This window comes from Perca flavescens, chromosome 5 (assembly GCF_004354835.1).
Source record: "Perca flavescens isolate YP-PL-M2 chromosome 5, PFLA_1.0, whole genome shotgun sequence".
Lineage (NCBI taxonomy): Eukaryota > Metazoa > Chordata > Actinopteri > Perciformes > Percidae > Perca > Perca flavescens.
Window position 1 is genome coordinate 11,551,421 of NC_041335.1, and position 16,183 is coordinate 11,567,603.

At 41.6% G+C, this 16,183-nt stretch overlaps 1 protein-coding gene across 15 annotated transcripts in view; it reads left to right on the top strand.

The window, feature by feature from the left end:
* rimbp2b (RIMS binding protein 2b) overlaps positions 1-16,183 on the top strand; it is a 111,437-nt gene that overhangs the window by 47,786 nt on the left and 47,468 nt on the right. For all 15 annotated transcript variants that reach the window (XM_028577528.1, XM_028577533.1, XM_028577535.1 and 12 more), the window contains exon 6: positions 14,180-14,263. In XM_028577528.1, coding sequence (XP_028433329.1) covers positions 14,180-14,263 — 84 coding nt within the window. The remainder of the gene's footprint in view (positions 1-14,179; positions 14,264-16,183) is intronic.

The following is a 16,183-nucleotide window of genomic DNA, read 5'->3' on the forward strand; positions in this document are numbered from 1 at the left end:
GTGTGTATCTATGTGACTGAGCTAGCTGTAAACCCTTGAAGCTCTATAGATCTCAGCACTATTATCAAGCACTGTGTTCTGCAATCTCTAATGAAAAGGAAGAACACAGGATTAACATCCCACCGCCTCATCTTTTGTGTTGTAGAGAGACCATCCCCAAAGTTTATATTCAACATAGATCAAACAACTTCCTGCCCACACACACCTAGCGCTGTGTATTGTGTGGTTGATGTGTTGGTGAGATGAGTGTTCTCTAGACAGCAGTCGCAATAAAAGCCGCAGAGGTGATACATGTTTTACGAGAACTGTCTTCTGTTTCAAGGCGCTGCCATGAGAAATGAAGGTTACCATGTGAATCGAATGGTCTGCAGAAGCTTGGCCAGCAAATCCAGCTGGGGATGAGTAAGCCTCTGTGTCTGAGTGGGCAACAGCATTGCTTGGTTGCAGCAGTAATCATCAGATGTTCTCTGTGGACCTTTAGTCAGCGAAAAAAGGTTTCAGCTGCCAAAACACGAAAATAAAACCTGTTTATTCTCTGATCATACATAGTTTCTCTCTATAGTCGTGCATTATTGAATCCAGCATTGTCATAGGGAAATGAATAGATATTCGCAGCACTGCACAGCACCCTCCTTTATCTCTGTAGGAGTCTGTTGTAGCTGCATGAGTCATTGTTTAGTTTCCATTAAGGTAAAAGTCTCATCTGACATCTTTGTATTCATGCAGTGGGATTATCAGATTTACAGTCCTCTCTCTGGAGCCTCTCACACACACTGAGCCTGCTCTTTCAAATTAGCCTCCTATTCCAACAACCTTACATTTTCTTATAGATCCCAGTTTCTCCTTTTTGTTCCTCTCTTGTCACTCTCCTTTCATTCTTTCTCCTTTTTGTTATATAGGCCTGTGATAGTAGCAGATTAGCCCCCTTTGTTTTTCTGTCTATTGTTTTTTTTCACTCATTATTATTCATTCTTTTCTCCCCTTTCATGACAACAGTATTCCCCCATTTTCTCTCCTTCTCCACACTTTTGTGCTCTTCAGTAGTAGTGTGTTGGACTCATAAGACATCAGCAGGCAGGTAGTGTAGCGTTCGGTGGCTCAGAGAGGTCAGCTTAATTTCTGATTCTGCAGCACACCAATGCATGTGGAGCCTGGTAGTGGGGAGATAGAGTGTGAAAGAAAAAAGAGAGAGAAAGACGGAGAGAAAGTGGGATCCGGACTAGGCTACTCCTTTTGCCACTGCTGCATGATGTTTAATATGCCTGATAGAGGGCACCTCGCCGAGGTCTTATACCCGGGACAAAATGCTGCAGAGCTGAGGAGCTTAGACAGTAAATCCCGCCTCCATCCCATTTTTCATTTCACCCATTCTCCCCTCTTTTTCATTTGCATTCATATTCAGGCCTTGCTGCTTTTACATATCTCTCTCATGATCATATGTTCATTTACTATCACTCTTTTTTCCCCTCACCTCACTCTTTATTCTTTTCTCTCTGCTCCATTTATCATTTATTTTGTGTGTGTGTGTGTGTGTGTGTGTGTGTGTGTGTGTGTGTGTGTGTGTGTGTGTGTGTGTGTGTGTGTGCATGAATGTACTTGACCTCAGGGATTTACAATTGTTTTTCTGTAAATGTGATTCAGCAGTCAGTCTGCATGTTGCTGTGCATACACATGCATGCAAACACACACACACACACACACACACACACACACACACACACACACACACATACATACATACATACATACATACATACATACATACATACATACATACATACATACATACATACATACATACATACAGATACACACTTGCAGGCAAGTATAGTATTAGTGGAGTGCAAGCATCTGTGCCTGCACACACAGACTTAAGCTGTAGGGGTTATGTAACTTACTCTGCCATTTCAAATGATTTGATATCACAAGTGCTTGCTGTCCTGCACTAGATTACTGTGTGCCTGGGCCAGCAGTATGTGCAGTATAGTCATATACTCCATGTTGCTAAGTGGAACGGGTGCCTGTTGAGTAATAGAGGGGAATCCTCTTTTAATGACCCTGACAACACTAAACATTGGTATTCTTTCCTACAGCCTCCTTAATGGCCTTTCATTTTGGCTGCAGCTTGGTTAGAGAAAAGTATAAAACAAATAAAAACATGAACAAAGTGTTTCAGGACAATATATATATCTCGGGGAACACCACTGACATTTTGAGAGGCAACAAATTAGCTGTAAAGATTACAGTATGTGCCATAGGTAGAGGTGATGTACTGTTTGTTTCTGAGCATAACTACTCCCAGTAAAAAGTCAAGTGCTTTATCTTTAGAGTGGCAATCAGTTTTATTATAATGTAGCTCAGCTGAGTTGTAGCACACTGTGTGCCTGCATATTTCTTAAGGATTAGCATTCAGTGTCATTATTAAATGTGAAGTTAACCAAAAAGATTTTTCAAGAAGAGCAGAGGCTGTTTTAAAACTCATCCTGGAGGAAGTCTTACTCCTGTGCATGTCTGTCTATATTTGATATGTCCATCAGATAGCTGCTGTTTGCATAGAATCGACCCTCGTTAGAAAACGTTAGCAGTTTTTTTTGCTCAGCCATAGGCAGGATTATTACCCATCATTACGCATCATACATATTCAGCACAACAAGGGCTGAGAGAGAAAGAAAGAGAGAGTAATGAGGTTACCCCTGCTCGCCAGAGATTATACACAGAGCTTTTCCAACTACAAAAAGATCAGAAGACTGAACGCTGAGAATAGGATGGGGAAAGCCTTCCGTATTAATTAGTCATTGCAGAAATGATACGTGCACATCTTTTTTTTTGTTGGCCATTTTAGGCCTTTATTTGACAGGATAGCTGAAGATATTAAAGGGAGAGAGGGGGGAATGACATGGAGCAAAGGGCGTCGAGGAGTAAACCTCTGAGCTCTCTGGGAGCTCTGTGCACCTCATTTCATCAAGATGTTGCTGTGCATTGAACTCACAGTGGAGAGTCAGCAGCAACTGAAAAAGTTGAAGTAAACCATATGTACATTACACAGCACATAATAATAATCATAAGTTTATTTGATATAGCACCTTTCACAGACAGAATCACAAAGTGCTTCACATGATAAAAATTTGTACAAAACATAGTAAATTATACAACAAAATAAAAGACTAAAAAACAGTCATTAAAAGACAACATTTTACATAAATGAATCAAAAGCAAATTTAAACAAGTGCGTCTTCAGCTGCTTTTTAAAAGCTTCAACAGAGACTGCAGAACGTAAGACAGTAGGAAGCGCATTCCACAGGTTTGGAGCCACCGCTTCAAAGGAACGGTCACCTCTAGTCTTTAAACGGGTGCGTGGGACAACCAGTAATCCCTGGTTATAAGACCTGAGGGGCCTATTTGTAGTGTATGAATGGAGCAGGTCCGAGATAAACGCTGGAGCCTGACCGTGCAAAGCTTTACAAGTCAGAAACAAAACTTTAAATTTGATCCTGTCGTTAATCGGAAGCCAATGTAATGTGTATAAAACTGGAGTGATGTGCGACATCTTGCTAGACCTGGTTAGCAGCCTTGCAGCAGAATTCTGGACTAGTTGTAAACGGTCCTGGGACGATTTGCTGAGACAGGTGAAAATAGAGTTGCAGTAATCAAGCCGAGATGAAATAAAAGCATGAATAATCATCTCAAGCTCAGAATGTGAAACAGTTCCTCTAATTTTGGCAATGTTTCTTAATTGAAAGAAACACGTGCGGGTCAGAGATTTAATATGTTGATCCAAGTACATGTTATTATCAAATATTACACCAAGATTTTTTAGTTTGGACTGAACATCTGAGGACAAGGAGCCCAGCAACTGACTAATCTTCGAAACTATAGGGTCCGGAGCAACAATAAGGACTTCGGTCTTATTTTCATTTAGCTGTAGAAAGTTGTTTGCGAGCCAATCCTTAATCAAATTGAAACATCTAAGCAATTTCAACACTTTGTCAGTGTCTTCTGGCTCAAAAGAGACATATAGCTGGATGTCATCTGCATATAAGTGATAAGAAATATCTCCAACTTGGCTAATTATATCCCAGGGGGAGCATGTACAATGCAAACAAAAGCGGACCTAACACAGAACCCTGCGGCACCCCGCAGGAAAGGGCCGCGGTTTCTGAGGAATAGGGGCCAAGATACACCGAGAAACTTCTGTCTGATAGATAGGAGGTGAACCAATCCAGGGCGCTTCCTGAAATACCAACCCAATGCTTAAGTCTTTCAAGCATGATGTTATGATCCACAGTATCAAAAGCAGCACTAAGATCCAGCATCACCAAAACAGAGCATTGACCCTTGTCAGAGGACATTAATAAATTGTTGGACACTCTAAGAAGAGCGGTTTCAGTTGAGTGTTTCTGACGGAAACCAGATTGAAATTTGTCTAAAATGTTGTGTGCATTCAAAACAGCAATGAGCTGTTTAGCAACAACTTTTTCTATAATTTTGGAGATAAAAGGCATTTTCGAAATGGGCCTATAATTTTCCGGCAGTGATATATCCAGGTTGGTTTTCTTTAAAAGTGGCTGCACACTTGCATGTTTAAAATATAAAGGGACACAACCAGATTGCAGAGAGCTGTTGAGTATAGCGAGAACCCAAGTACTCATAGACCCAAGAACATTTTTAAATAATGAAGTTGGTATAATATCTCCTGGGCTCGAGGAAGATTTCATACTGCTAACCAGATCAGTGAGTTCTTGTAGCGAGATTGGAGCAAAATGGTTCATGATTGGTGGCCTGATTGAGTGAGCCGAAAATGGAGTAGTCGAAGGGATAATTCCATTTCTGACATCACTGATTTTCTTTACCAAGAACTTGAGAAAGTCACTGCAATCCTTGTTTGAAAAAATTGGCACTTCAGGAGGTGCAGGACTGACAATATTATTGATGGTTTCAAAAAGGATTTTAGGGTTTTGTTTACTTGATGAAATAAGATTAGCAAAATAAGTTGTTCTTGCCTCCTTAACCATGTTGTTGTATTCAGTTAAGAGGTCCTTGTAATATAGTTGGTGAACATGAAGTTTGGAGGATTTCCACTGTCGTTCCGCCCTGCGACAAGTACGCCTGAAACAGCGTATGGAGTCACTAAGCCATGGGGATGTGTTGACAGGGGAAACACGACGCATCTGACATGGGGCCACTTTATCCAACACTGATATGCAATTTGTGTTGAATGAATGGACCAGATCATTAATGTCAGCATGAGAGGACAGCACTGCGCTTTGGACAAAAGCTGCAGTAAACCTCTCAGCTGTGGAGTGATTTAAGATGCGACAACATCTTACATTTTTACTGGGCAATACATCAGGATTAAAAGACAAATTAAAAAAAACACAATCATGGTGAGTAATATGCAGTTCCTCAGTGCAAACAGAGTCAATATTAAGACCATGCGTAAAAACAAGGTCCAAAGTGTGACCCCCAATGTGTGTAGGACCAGAAACATGCTGGATAAAATTAAAAGCCTCAGTTACATTAAGAAAGTCTGCAGCTAAAGTACTAGACAAATCGTCAACATGGATATTAAAATCTCCAACCATAATAACGTTATCCAACATAATAATGGATGATAGAAAATCACTAAATTCAGACAAAAAAGACCTGTTAGAACCAGGTGGTCGATAAGTTAAAATACAATAAAATGGATTAGAATTACCAACTTTGGTAACCTGCAGTTCAAATGAGGAAAAAACTCTACTGGGTACTGTCCGACTTTGAAAGCAGCCTTTTTATACCACCGCGAGTCCTCCACCACGACCTGAGGTCCTGGGAGTACTGATAAAACAACACTCAGGTGGACAAAGTTCAATTAGAGGGCCATATTCTAAGTTTTCTGCCAAGACTCCGTCAGGAATAGGAATAGGAGGAGTGGTTCCAAAACAAATCAAAATTGTCGATAAATAAAATTATGGACACAGCAGGTGGACTGGAGCCAGGTGTTAAGACTCAGAAGCCGGCTGAAAACCTCTGAACCGCGGGACACCGTTGGTAAGGGGCCTCTGATAAAAACAGATTTGCCACAGAGCTCTAAAGGGCTAAAAATGTCGTTAAAATCCTTCCTTGTCTTCACCGATTCCCGACGTGCCATATCATTATGGCCCACATGGATAATCACCCGAGTTATGGAGGGTGAGAGAGACTGCAGTAGACCTGGCAGTTTCTCCAGAAGGCCTGGGACCGTTGCTCCCGGAAAACAGCGAGTTATGGCGTTAAAAAAGCGTATGTTTCTGGTAATACTGTCACCCACTATCAGAGTTGTCGGGGCAAAAAGGGGACGATCAATCTGAAGGCTTGGCTGCTCATGGCAGCAAGGAGTAAGGACTACACTGCATGACGGGACAGGAGAATTTTGTGAGACCGCTGAATGGGTATTGAGTGGAGGATTACCTGCCAGGTCCGGTCGAGGAAGCCCACCAGAGTGACGAAGCACGAGCCTCTTTGAGGATCCTGCGCCGAGCAGAGGCGCTCGAGGTCCGGGTGGAGGGAGACCTCCGAGCTGACTTTCCGTTGGATTCTTCCGGAGCCTGGAAAGCGTCAACTTTTTCCGCTATCAGCGGCAGTTGGCCTACGGGGTTGACAGGCGTTGTGGAGGCGACCCGATTTGGTCGTAATGGAACTGCAGAGGCACCAACTGTGAGGACCGGGTTTTCCACAGCTAAAGCAGCATATCGGTTGGAGAGTGACAGGAGAGGTGGAGAGCCGGTCCCGTCGGAGCCCCTCTTGCGTCTGCGGACCACCACGTCCACCCAAGTTGACCCATGGAGTGGAGTAGAGCACGAAGAGGGCCGCTGACATGCGGCTGGGTCCCATGTCACAGTGTCCTGCAGGGTTGAGTCAAGAGAAGCCAACTTCAGAGACTGTCCACAGGCCAGATCTACATAACTGGACAATAAGGAGTCCTTCCTCCTAAGTTCTTCCGACAGCCGTAGGATATCTTCTTTGAGGTTTGCTATTTGTTTATTTGCCTTGATTAAAAGTGCACTGCCCTCGTTAAAAGCCACGCAGCTATCATAGGCCGTCGTGGAAAGAGTGTTTGCGGTATCAGCAGCAGTGGTAGCAGTATTCATTGTAGCATCCATTTTTGATGAGCCGTACTGGCTAGCTACAGTTGCATTTCTGCCTGTCTCTCTTTCTGCCACGTCTGAGACTATGGCTCAGTCTTAGAGGAAAGTAACTATCTCAAGCATGCTCCTGATGTTGTCCCAGGGGAACTCTCCATGGTGCTGAACACCAAGACGGCTGTGTTCAAGGCTCACAGCTGAGGCTCGGCAGTTTTCACTTGCTTTCTTTTGCAAAATATTGGCTTACATTGGCTTAAGTATAGTAAATGATAATTAGTAGTTAAGTCCGATTTTCAGGTATGCTTTGTGAGTTTATTTGTCAAAGGAAAAACGTGTGTGTGGAGGTAACTTGGAGAAAATAGCCACTTGTAGATGTACATAATGGTTGTTGTTTCTTTGTCAAGACTAGCTCAGGCAGGGGCTTCATGTTCAAGACTAAGAATCTATAGTCGTTCTTGTGGCTTTATGGGACCTGGGCGTGCAGTGCTTTGAGCTAACATGCTCACAATGACAAAGCTAATGTTAATATGGCAATGTTTACCACGTTCACCATCTAAGTTACCATTTGCTTTAGTTATTAGTACAAAACACAAAACACAAATTACAGCTGAGGCTGATTTTATGTCAGTTATATTGCAGGTTTTGGTCATGAAACAAAGTATGACACAAATAATAATCTTGACGCGATGATGGCGCTAGATGGATTATTTTGGTCAGAGGATGGTCTTATTTATTACAATAAATTGTGTTTGCTAAACAATAGAAAAAGTAAATGGAAGAGTGAAGTTTGATCAGTGAAATGTGGGGTGGGGGTGGTGATGGCGCAGCGGATATGACACATGCCTTTGGTGCGGGAGATCCGGATTCGATTCCCACTGCAATACATCAACCAATGTGTCCCCTAGTAGCTCCAGAGGTGTGCAACCTCTGACATATATAGCAATTGTAAGTCGCTTTGGATAAAAGCGTCAGCTAAATGACATGACATGACATGACATGTAATGTTTAGGGCTTCAAGTAGTGATTATGTTCATTATTGATTCATTGTCAATGCTTTTTTTCCCCTTTCATTTTATAGAATGTTAAGAAATAACAAAACAAACGTGCATTGCAAGTTCCCTGAGCCCAAAGTAACGCCTTCATTTTGTCCAAACAATTTTTTGAATTTTTGCATGATGAATGATGATTAATCAATCACTAATCAAAATTGTGGTTGATTTATTTTCTCTTTATTGGCTTATCAATTAATTAACAAATATTGTTTAGATTCTGTAAGAAATAGTCGCTTAATTAGTTTGTCCTACTCAAATGTCTTAACTGCTTCATTTATTTTTAATTTTGTACTTTTGTCCCTGACCTAAAACCAAACCATAACCTTTTTTTTTTGGGAGATCTTTTACACTAACCTGAAACTAAGTTATCAAGATATTCATTTTAAAAGATGTTCTGCCAAAAAGCAGAATGTGAAATTCATGCTGCTTATACTGTAGTACATAACAGACATGGAGGCAGAATAGATCGCTGTAGATGCACCTTTCTTGCGCATGCATTTGCATTAGTGCCACTGAGGCACGAATGCTATATCCAGCCCAAGGGGATGGTCTTTCTCATCTGTCTTCATCTGCTGTGCAGTAAACGCCTCTTCACTTAAACAGGAACTCATTACTCACAATGGCAGCCATTTGAATCTTTTATCAGAGGGATTTTTAATTGAACATTGGCAAATGTGCTCCAAACAAATGGGCCTCAGCAAGCCTGAGAGCTGTGTGTTTGAGTGTCTGCAAGTGTGTGAGTGAAATATCCATTGTGTGTATTGAAGCTGTCTGGTTCTTATAACTCTACACATTACTGTAGATACTAGCCCACATGGGAGATGGCAAGCTGTCCGCAGGGGTTCTGTGTGATTCACTCAAAGGAAATCATTTAGAGTCAACGTGGTAGTGTATATTGTACATATGTGTACTTCTTTGAACAGGTCCAATCTTTTTTACTCTTTTCATAGTTTTTAACATTTCATTCATCTTTGCAAATGCTTCTGTTGACTGTGGAACGTAATGCGTTGATACGTAGTTACTGGACGTACTGTAACTGGCATTCTCCATCTAACGTAACTCACCAGGCTCATAAAAACTCAGATCAAATCGTAGGCGGTGCTGATCAAATATGAATCAAGATTCTGTTACTGTATTGCCTATTTTTCACCTAAAATGTTTTCAGAAACACATTTTACTGTACTGTTTATCTGTAATTTGAGAAACTTTGTGACCCGGCCACCATTTTTCACCCCCAACTTGCATGTATCACTCAGCGCTATGTCGTTGAGTTGATTGATAGTAGGTCTATCTAATTGCACCCTAAGGCAATTTGGTCTGCACCATTGATAAACGCCTCTTCATAATCAAAAAGGAATACACATTTACAAATTACTAGTTAGAAACACCTGCAGTGGCTAATATCACTGCCAACTGAATAAGGAAATGAATCATCTCTCAAGTATGAATATTTATCTGAAACATCAGCAGTGGTCTTTCATATTTCAGTAGAGATACTGCCCACAAACTGGAAGCTGTAACAGTGTCTTTTGCGGCTGTAAAATCTTTGCCTGAGAAGTTGACTCCACCACATTTATTTTACTTATTTTATTCATGTACTTAACCCTAACTTTAAACAAATCCCAAACATAAAAAAGTTTAAAGTTTAAAAAAAACATTGAACATCATTTTAATTCTAATACCAAAACTATAGATCCATCTGAACTCTTCATCCTAATTAGGTATTTAATCATGAAAACCTCACTTCAGAGGACATTTATTTTCCACATCTTACTGTCCATGTAAGGGTTTTGGTCCTCGAAAGGATGGAAATACAAGAGCGCATGCTAACATACATACAGTTGAACAGGATCCCTGTTGGACCAGCTTCAACAGATAAGGGGTCAAAGATTTCATCATACCAACTGTCACTTGCCTGGGGTGAAACACCACAAGGTTACTGATCTCGAAAGGGTCACAGCTTTTTCCTCTTCCTTCCGTCCATCCTGCTCTCTGACCTTATCGTTCACTGTCTAATTGAATATTGTCGGCACTCGCGGGTCATGTTGATGTCTTCCATTTGAATGGATTCCAATATATATTCAAAGTCAAACCAAGCTGTGAGCGTTTTCTGTGATGAAGTGCACATTCGTTCATTCTCACATGCAGCATGTATTGTACGCTGTGGGCTTCTGGTGGCTCCTCTGGTGCTTATTTTAGTCTTGTTCAGGGACACGTGGTGCCATGCTACCAGAGTGTGTGTGACACAGATAAAATCCTGTTTAATTCTATACGCTAATCTTGCTGCACTTTCACTCCCATCCATAGCGAGGCTGTTTCTCATAAACTGATGATAAACACAGTATCTGGAGGGTGGTCACTTTCATGTATTTTGTACTGTAAGAGCAGTGCAATAGTTGGCTATGCATTGCAAATGAATGCTCATAAAAATGTGCGTATTTTCATCTCCAGAGCAGGGCAGAACACCCAATCAGCTTGAAGAGGATATCCCATTTCTAGCTGTCTCCCTTGTGCTCCTACGGAGAAGCCAGTGGTGACGAATTCTCTGAAGAAAGCTGATAGACTAAACAAGTCATCCTCCGTAGAAACTGTGGCAGACTTGAGTCATGTTTTGGCTCTAATCACACATTGTGAAGAAAGCTCAACTTCTTTTCATTGTAATTCTAGCTAACACAGCATTCAGCTGTCAGCCCAGTTAAACGGCTGCTTGATGGTTACATAACAGGCATTAAAAAACCTCAGGAGGGAATATTAGGTGTCAGCTACAGTAGGCACTGGTTGAACCTTATATTAATACAAAGTGACAGAATGCAATCTACAGTGCATGTGCAAACATATTTAAAAATTTTAGTTTCAGTTTTTTTATCCATATTCATTTACATGGGAGACAGAATATACTTACAATACTTACATATACTATACAGTAGCACCTGTGCATAAACATTTATGTCTTGTCTAAGTTTATACCTAATTAACATGGAAGACAGAATCAACCTTTTAAGAGTAGGCTTTTGGACATGTTATAGCACATAAAGCACAAGTGTAATTAATAGCATTGATTACGACTGCCTTCCTTCCAGTATCAGTGCCAGGGCTCTGCTAGTGCAAATGCTGGCTTACTGGGACCCTTAAATGGAACAGAGCCACCACTAAGGTTATTAGTTACACCTGTGCTTTTCCTGCTATGTCAAGTAAGTGACCTCTTCCAGAAAAAAGGGGAATGGACCTTTTTCACAGCAGACATTTAGACTTGTCATAGTAAGAAAAGCACGGCTGAAATTGATAACCTAAACGATGGCTCAGTTCCATCAAGTGTCCCAGTGAGCTATTTCAGTGAGTCAGCATGCACAATACCAGGACCTCTCCTAAGTGGAATGCAGCCATCATTAATACTTTTGAATATACCTGTGCTTTTCCTACTATGACATGTCAACATGTCTGCCGTGAAAAAGGTCTATAGACTCAACAACTAATAAAGTGTATTAACTGGGGAAAAATACAGAGTTGTAGCTTAATTTTTGGGGGGATTTTAATTTTTTTCATCACAACAAATTATTGAGTTGGCCCCCTTAGTTGAATGGCTGCTTGATGGAATTATAACAGGCATTAGTATACTGTGTATCTCCAGACATACTGTAATAAAACATACTGTTATATCTAGCAACACCTGTGCTTTTGCTGCTGTGTAGAAACGTAGACAGGTAGACACGTCTGCTGCGAAGAAAGGCTTCAGACTCGATATGGACCATTAGAAAACCAAACTTTACCCTATTTCTGATGGATGTTAAGCTCTATTTGAATTTTCTAGTCAAGCCCAAGACCCAAACAATATTTGAAGCACAAAATGATTGACCAATGTTGCTTAATTGTTATTCTTTGCCGCTTAATTAATTAAAGGAGACCTATTATGCTTATGCTTATTATATGTCATCTCTATAATGTTACAGTGCCGGATGTTCATATTAAACAAGGACAAAGCTTTGAATAATGAGGTTAACATGTATAAAAGAAATCATCCCTGTGAGCCAATACCTCAGATTTCACACTGTTCTGAACGCTCTGTTTTTTTTCTATTCTCGGCTCGGTATGATGTCATACCGGGCCGGTTTTCTATATATAGTCATCTGCTCCAGGCACGCTACTCCAGTTTTCTTACATACCCTGCTACATGTAGCTACATGCTAATGTCAGGGAAACCTGTAGTTGCAGATGTTGTTATTTTCTTAAGAAATCCGGATCACATTGCTGGTGGAACATGTCCGGTTGTGTAATATTTGATTGAACTTAACTAAACTGTTGAACATGGTAAACAATATTCTTGCTAAACATCCGCCAGTTGGCATTGTGAGCATGTTAGCATGCTGATGTTTTAGTTTTCACCTCTGAGCCTAAGTACAACCTCACAGAAGGGCCAGCAAGGCTATAGACTCGTAGGGCCCTATCTTGCACTCAGCGCAATTGCCTTTGTACACCAACGCATATATCATTCCTATTTTGCACCCGACGCACAGCGGACTTTTCCCTCCACAGACACACGTCGGTATTTAAAGTCAGTGGCGCTAGTCTAAAGTCAGTGCCGCTTTATTCAGATGCTATTTTAGGGGTGCATGCTTGGCCTTAATGTAGCGCGTACACAACGCGCAAACACTTTGCATCTCTCATCTACACGGACGCAGCAGTTCCCATTTTTGCAAACCATACATAATTACAAAAAAAATAAAATATTACTGAAAATGCGCTTCAGGTGTAAGGATAGGTCAGGAGCACTTTACAGTACAGTCCTCAAAAAGTCACAGCATTCTTTGTGGCTTGTTGTGTTTTACACAACATTTCCATGAATTATGGATGTGTTGATGACATAAATGAGGAAATATTAGAGGACTTAAGGAGACGTGATGTTGAACTACGGCGGGATTGGACACTCCGGCGGAATCTGGTCCGGGAGTGGCATAATGCGCAAAGCGCTCCTGGTGGAGCAGGTGGACGGAGATGGAGTGGGGGGAGGAGGAAGGGGCACAACAGGAGCAGGTGGTGCGTTTGGAGGCCCACGCTCCATGGCTGCAGCAATCCTCTCCAGACTTGAGGAGATGCGCCCGGGAGGCCGCAGCAACATCGCCACCCGGTCAAGACGGGCATTTATTACTTTGCCGAATCCCGGACAGCTCCCGCTGGCGTGCGCCAGGCAAATCTGCCGTCATGCGCGCCTGCTCTTAAAGGGAATGTGAGATGACGCTCTGATTGGTTTATTGCACGTTACGCCCAAACCACACCTAGCTACTTCAGACCAACCCATTTTAGATTTGCGTCCCGAGATCCGCCCACAAAGCTACTTGCGTTTCACGTTTGATACTTGCGTTTCAGATCGTTAAAATAGGGCCCTAAGTCTTAATTTACAATGACTATATGACAAGCCAAATTAAGTTAAAGGTCCCATGGCATGAACATTTCACTTTATGAGGTTTTTTAACATTAATATGAGTTCCCCCAGCCTGCCTATGATCCCCCAGTGGCTAGAAATGGTGATAGGTGTAAACCGAGCCCTGGGTAAATGAAAGCTCAGATGGGCCGATCTGGAGTCTTGCTCCTTATGAGGTCATAAGGAGCAAGATTACCTCCTCTTTCTCTGCTTTGCCCGCCAAGAGAATTTGGCCCACCCATGAGAGAGAGAGAGAGAGAGATTTTGGTTTGATCCTTTTCAACAAATTATTCCTAGAGGACCACACTCTACATCCTCAACATTTCAACCTCAGAATCATTCCAACCTCCAACAAAAACATTTTGTAATATCTATTAGATAATCTCTGAAAATGTCCATGTCTCTCCTTTGCACACACACATACATATACACATGATTGCACACACATACACTCACACACCTAAATACAGCTGCTGAATAATGAAATGCTCTTGCTCCCTTCCTCTTTCCCTTCATAGTTTCACTGAGTTCTCTCAGGAAGCTTCTGTTCCTGACAAACCATAGCAGCTGTCCTCTGATTTTTTTGTTTTGTTTTTTTTCCTCCCCAGGAGACTGAGATCAGCACCAGAAGAAAGGAGTGTGAAGCACTTGAAGCGGAGGTGAAGAAAAAGAATCAAACATGTCAGACTTTGGTAAGTGCTCCAAAAATACACCCTGGCCTCTGAGCGATAGGAGGATGCAGGCTAAAATTGATTTGTACCTGAGAGCCTTGCCTGCTATCATCACATAGAAACGTTCCTTGAGAAAATGAGTGGGGGGTCTACTGTAGTGATAGCTTATTTCTCAGGCGGTGATGACTGAAATTGAAAAGTGGGAGCGGTTAACTGCAAGTTGCAGGCTCTGTGGGTTTGGTTTTTTTCGAAGGGGGAATACATTTGAGAATGAGAGATACTCTTTGCAGCAGTAAGTGTTTGCAGTGTGTGATCATACACAAACAGAAGAAAAACTGTGTATAGTGATATGATGTATAAGGATACCGCTGTGTACATCAGTGCTATCCTCAGGCTGTGCATTTATTGGTTTCTTTCGTTTGTATACACATTAGCTTATGGAGCTCTTTACAACCCTGCTGTTATTTAAGTATTGAGCATTACACAGCACCCTGTGTGATTGTCCAGTAATAGTGACCACTGTAAAAAGTCAGAGATATGTTACACAAGTCTTGCATTTTCATATGTTTGGTGCCTTTTGAAGGACATTTTCTCACAGTGCCCCAGAAATGTCATCCTTCCTGCTGGAGTGGCCTTGACTAAGGACAAAAGGCAAAGAGAAGGAAAAAAAAAAAGGTTGGGTGGAGAGAGAACCTGCTGAGAAGCAGAAAAGAAAAAAAACACTTATTTTTTACATGCCTCATCTTGACGTTTTAGCTATGCATTATTTCAATAAAGGATGTGTATTGGTCCGATGTTAGTCTTCTTTGCTCATGATTGCTCATCATATGCTCAACATATTCCAAAGTTTAAGTTGCACATACAGCAATATGTTTGTTTCTTTTGATCTTGGGAATTGCCCAGTGGTTAACCATGTCACCTCACATGTGATTATCTGAACTGTACACTGACCAACTAGCATGCTGCTAGGTACCCTGTTGAGTTTTTTCTAACTGCAGAGGGCTGCAATAATACCCCAGAAAATATACATCAATGAAGAAAAGAAGAAGACTGGAAGCTGGTGTGAATGATGCATGGCCAAAGTATGAATAGCTGTGAAGTGAAGTGAAGTGCTGAAGACCAAATGTCTACTAGTGTCCCATAGCCATCAGTGACAGGGTTTTCTGCTGGTTTGGGTGGTTAAACACTGTGGCTGTGTTGGCATTTGTGTTAAGAAGAGTATGGTTTGCCTGAAATGATGCAGACAGGTCACAGGTGTGTATTAAACTTTTATTGTTTGGTGGTGCTGGGGAGTGGAGGATTTGCAGTTGGAGCCAGGCTAAATGCCATGTATGCTGAAGTAACCATTGGCCAGCAGTGGCAGTTATTACCCTGCTATGTTGTGTTTATTTGAGTAGGGAGTAGTACTGTACCTCAAATAAGAGGAGTCATCAGACTCTATCAGTCCCTTACAGCAGGAGGACATCAGAGTTGTAAATCACAGCACAAATAAAGATTAAGTGGTTCTGGTCTGAGGGGTTTTACCATTACAGTTAACCGAGCCCCACTAAGCAGAATAACTACACTCACTTTTTATTTTGTTATACCGAGATGGAGAGCCTTGCTCAGCTTCTGTTATGTTAAGTTTATTCTGAGAGAGAATGACATCTTACTGCTATGATGTTCCGGTAGTCTTTGTCAAAGTGGGGTCCCCATGGGCTCTGCAGCAAAATGTTGAGTTTAATGTCAGTTAAATTAGAATTTTAGAGAATGTGTAAGTGTAGACATTTGTTGGCCGACGGTTTGGGATTTGATAAAACAATACAGGGAGTTATATGACATAAGAGCTGCTTCATGAGTTAGGATGTTTAGCACTACATACAACTGATACATGTTTGTAACCTGTAGAAGCAGAACTAGGCACAGAGTAGAGCAGATGGCCTGGAGTGAAAGGCACGAGCT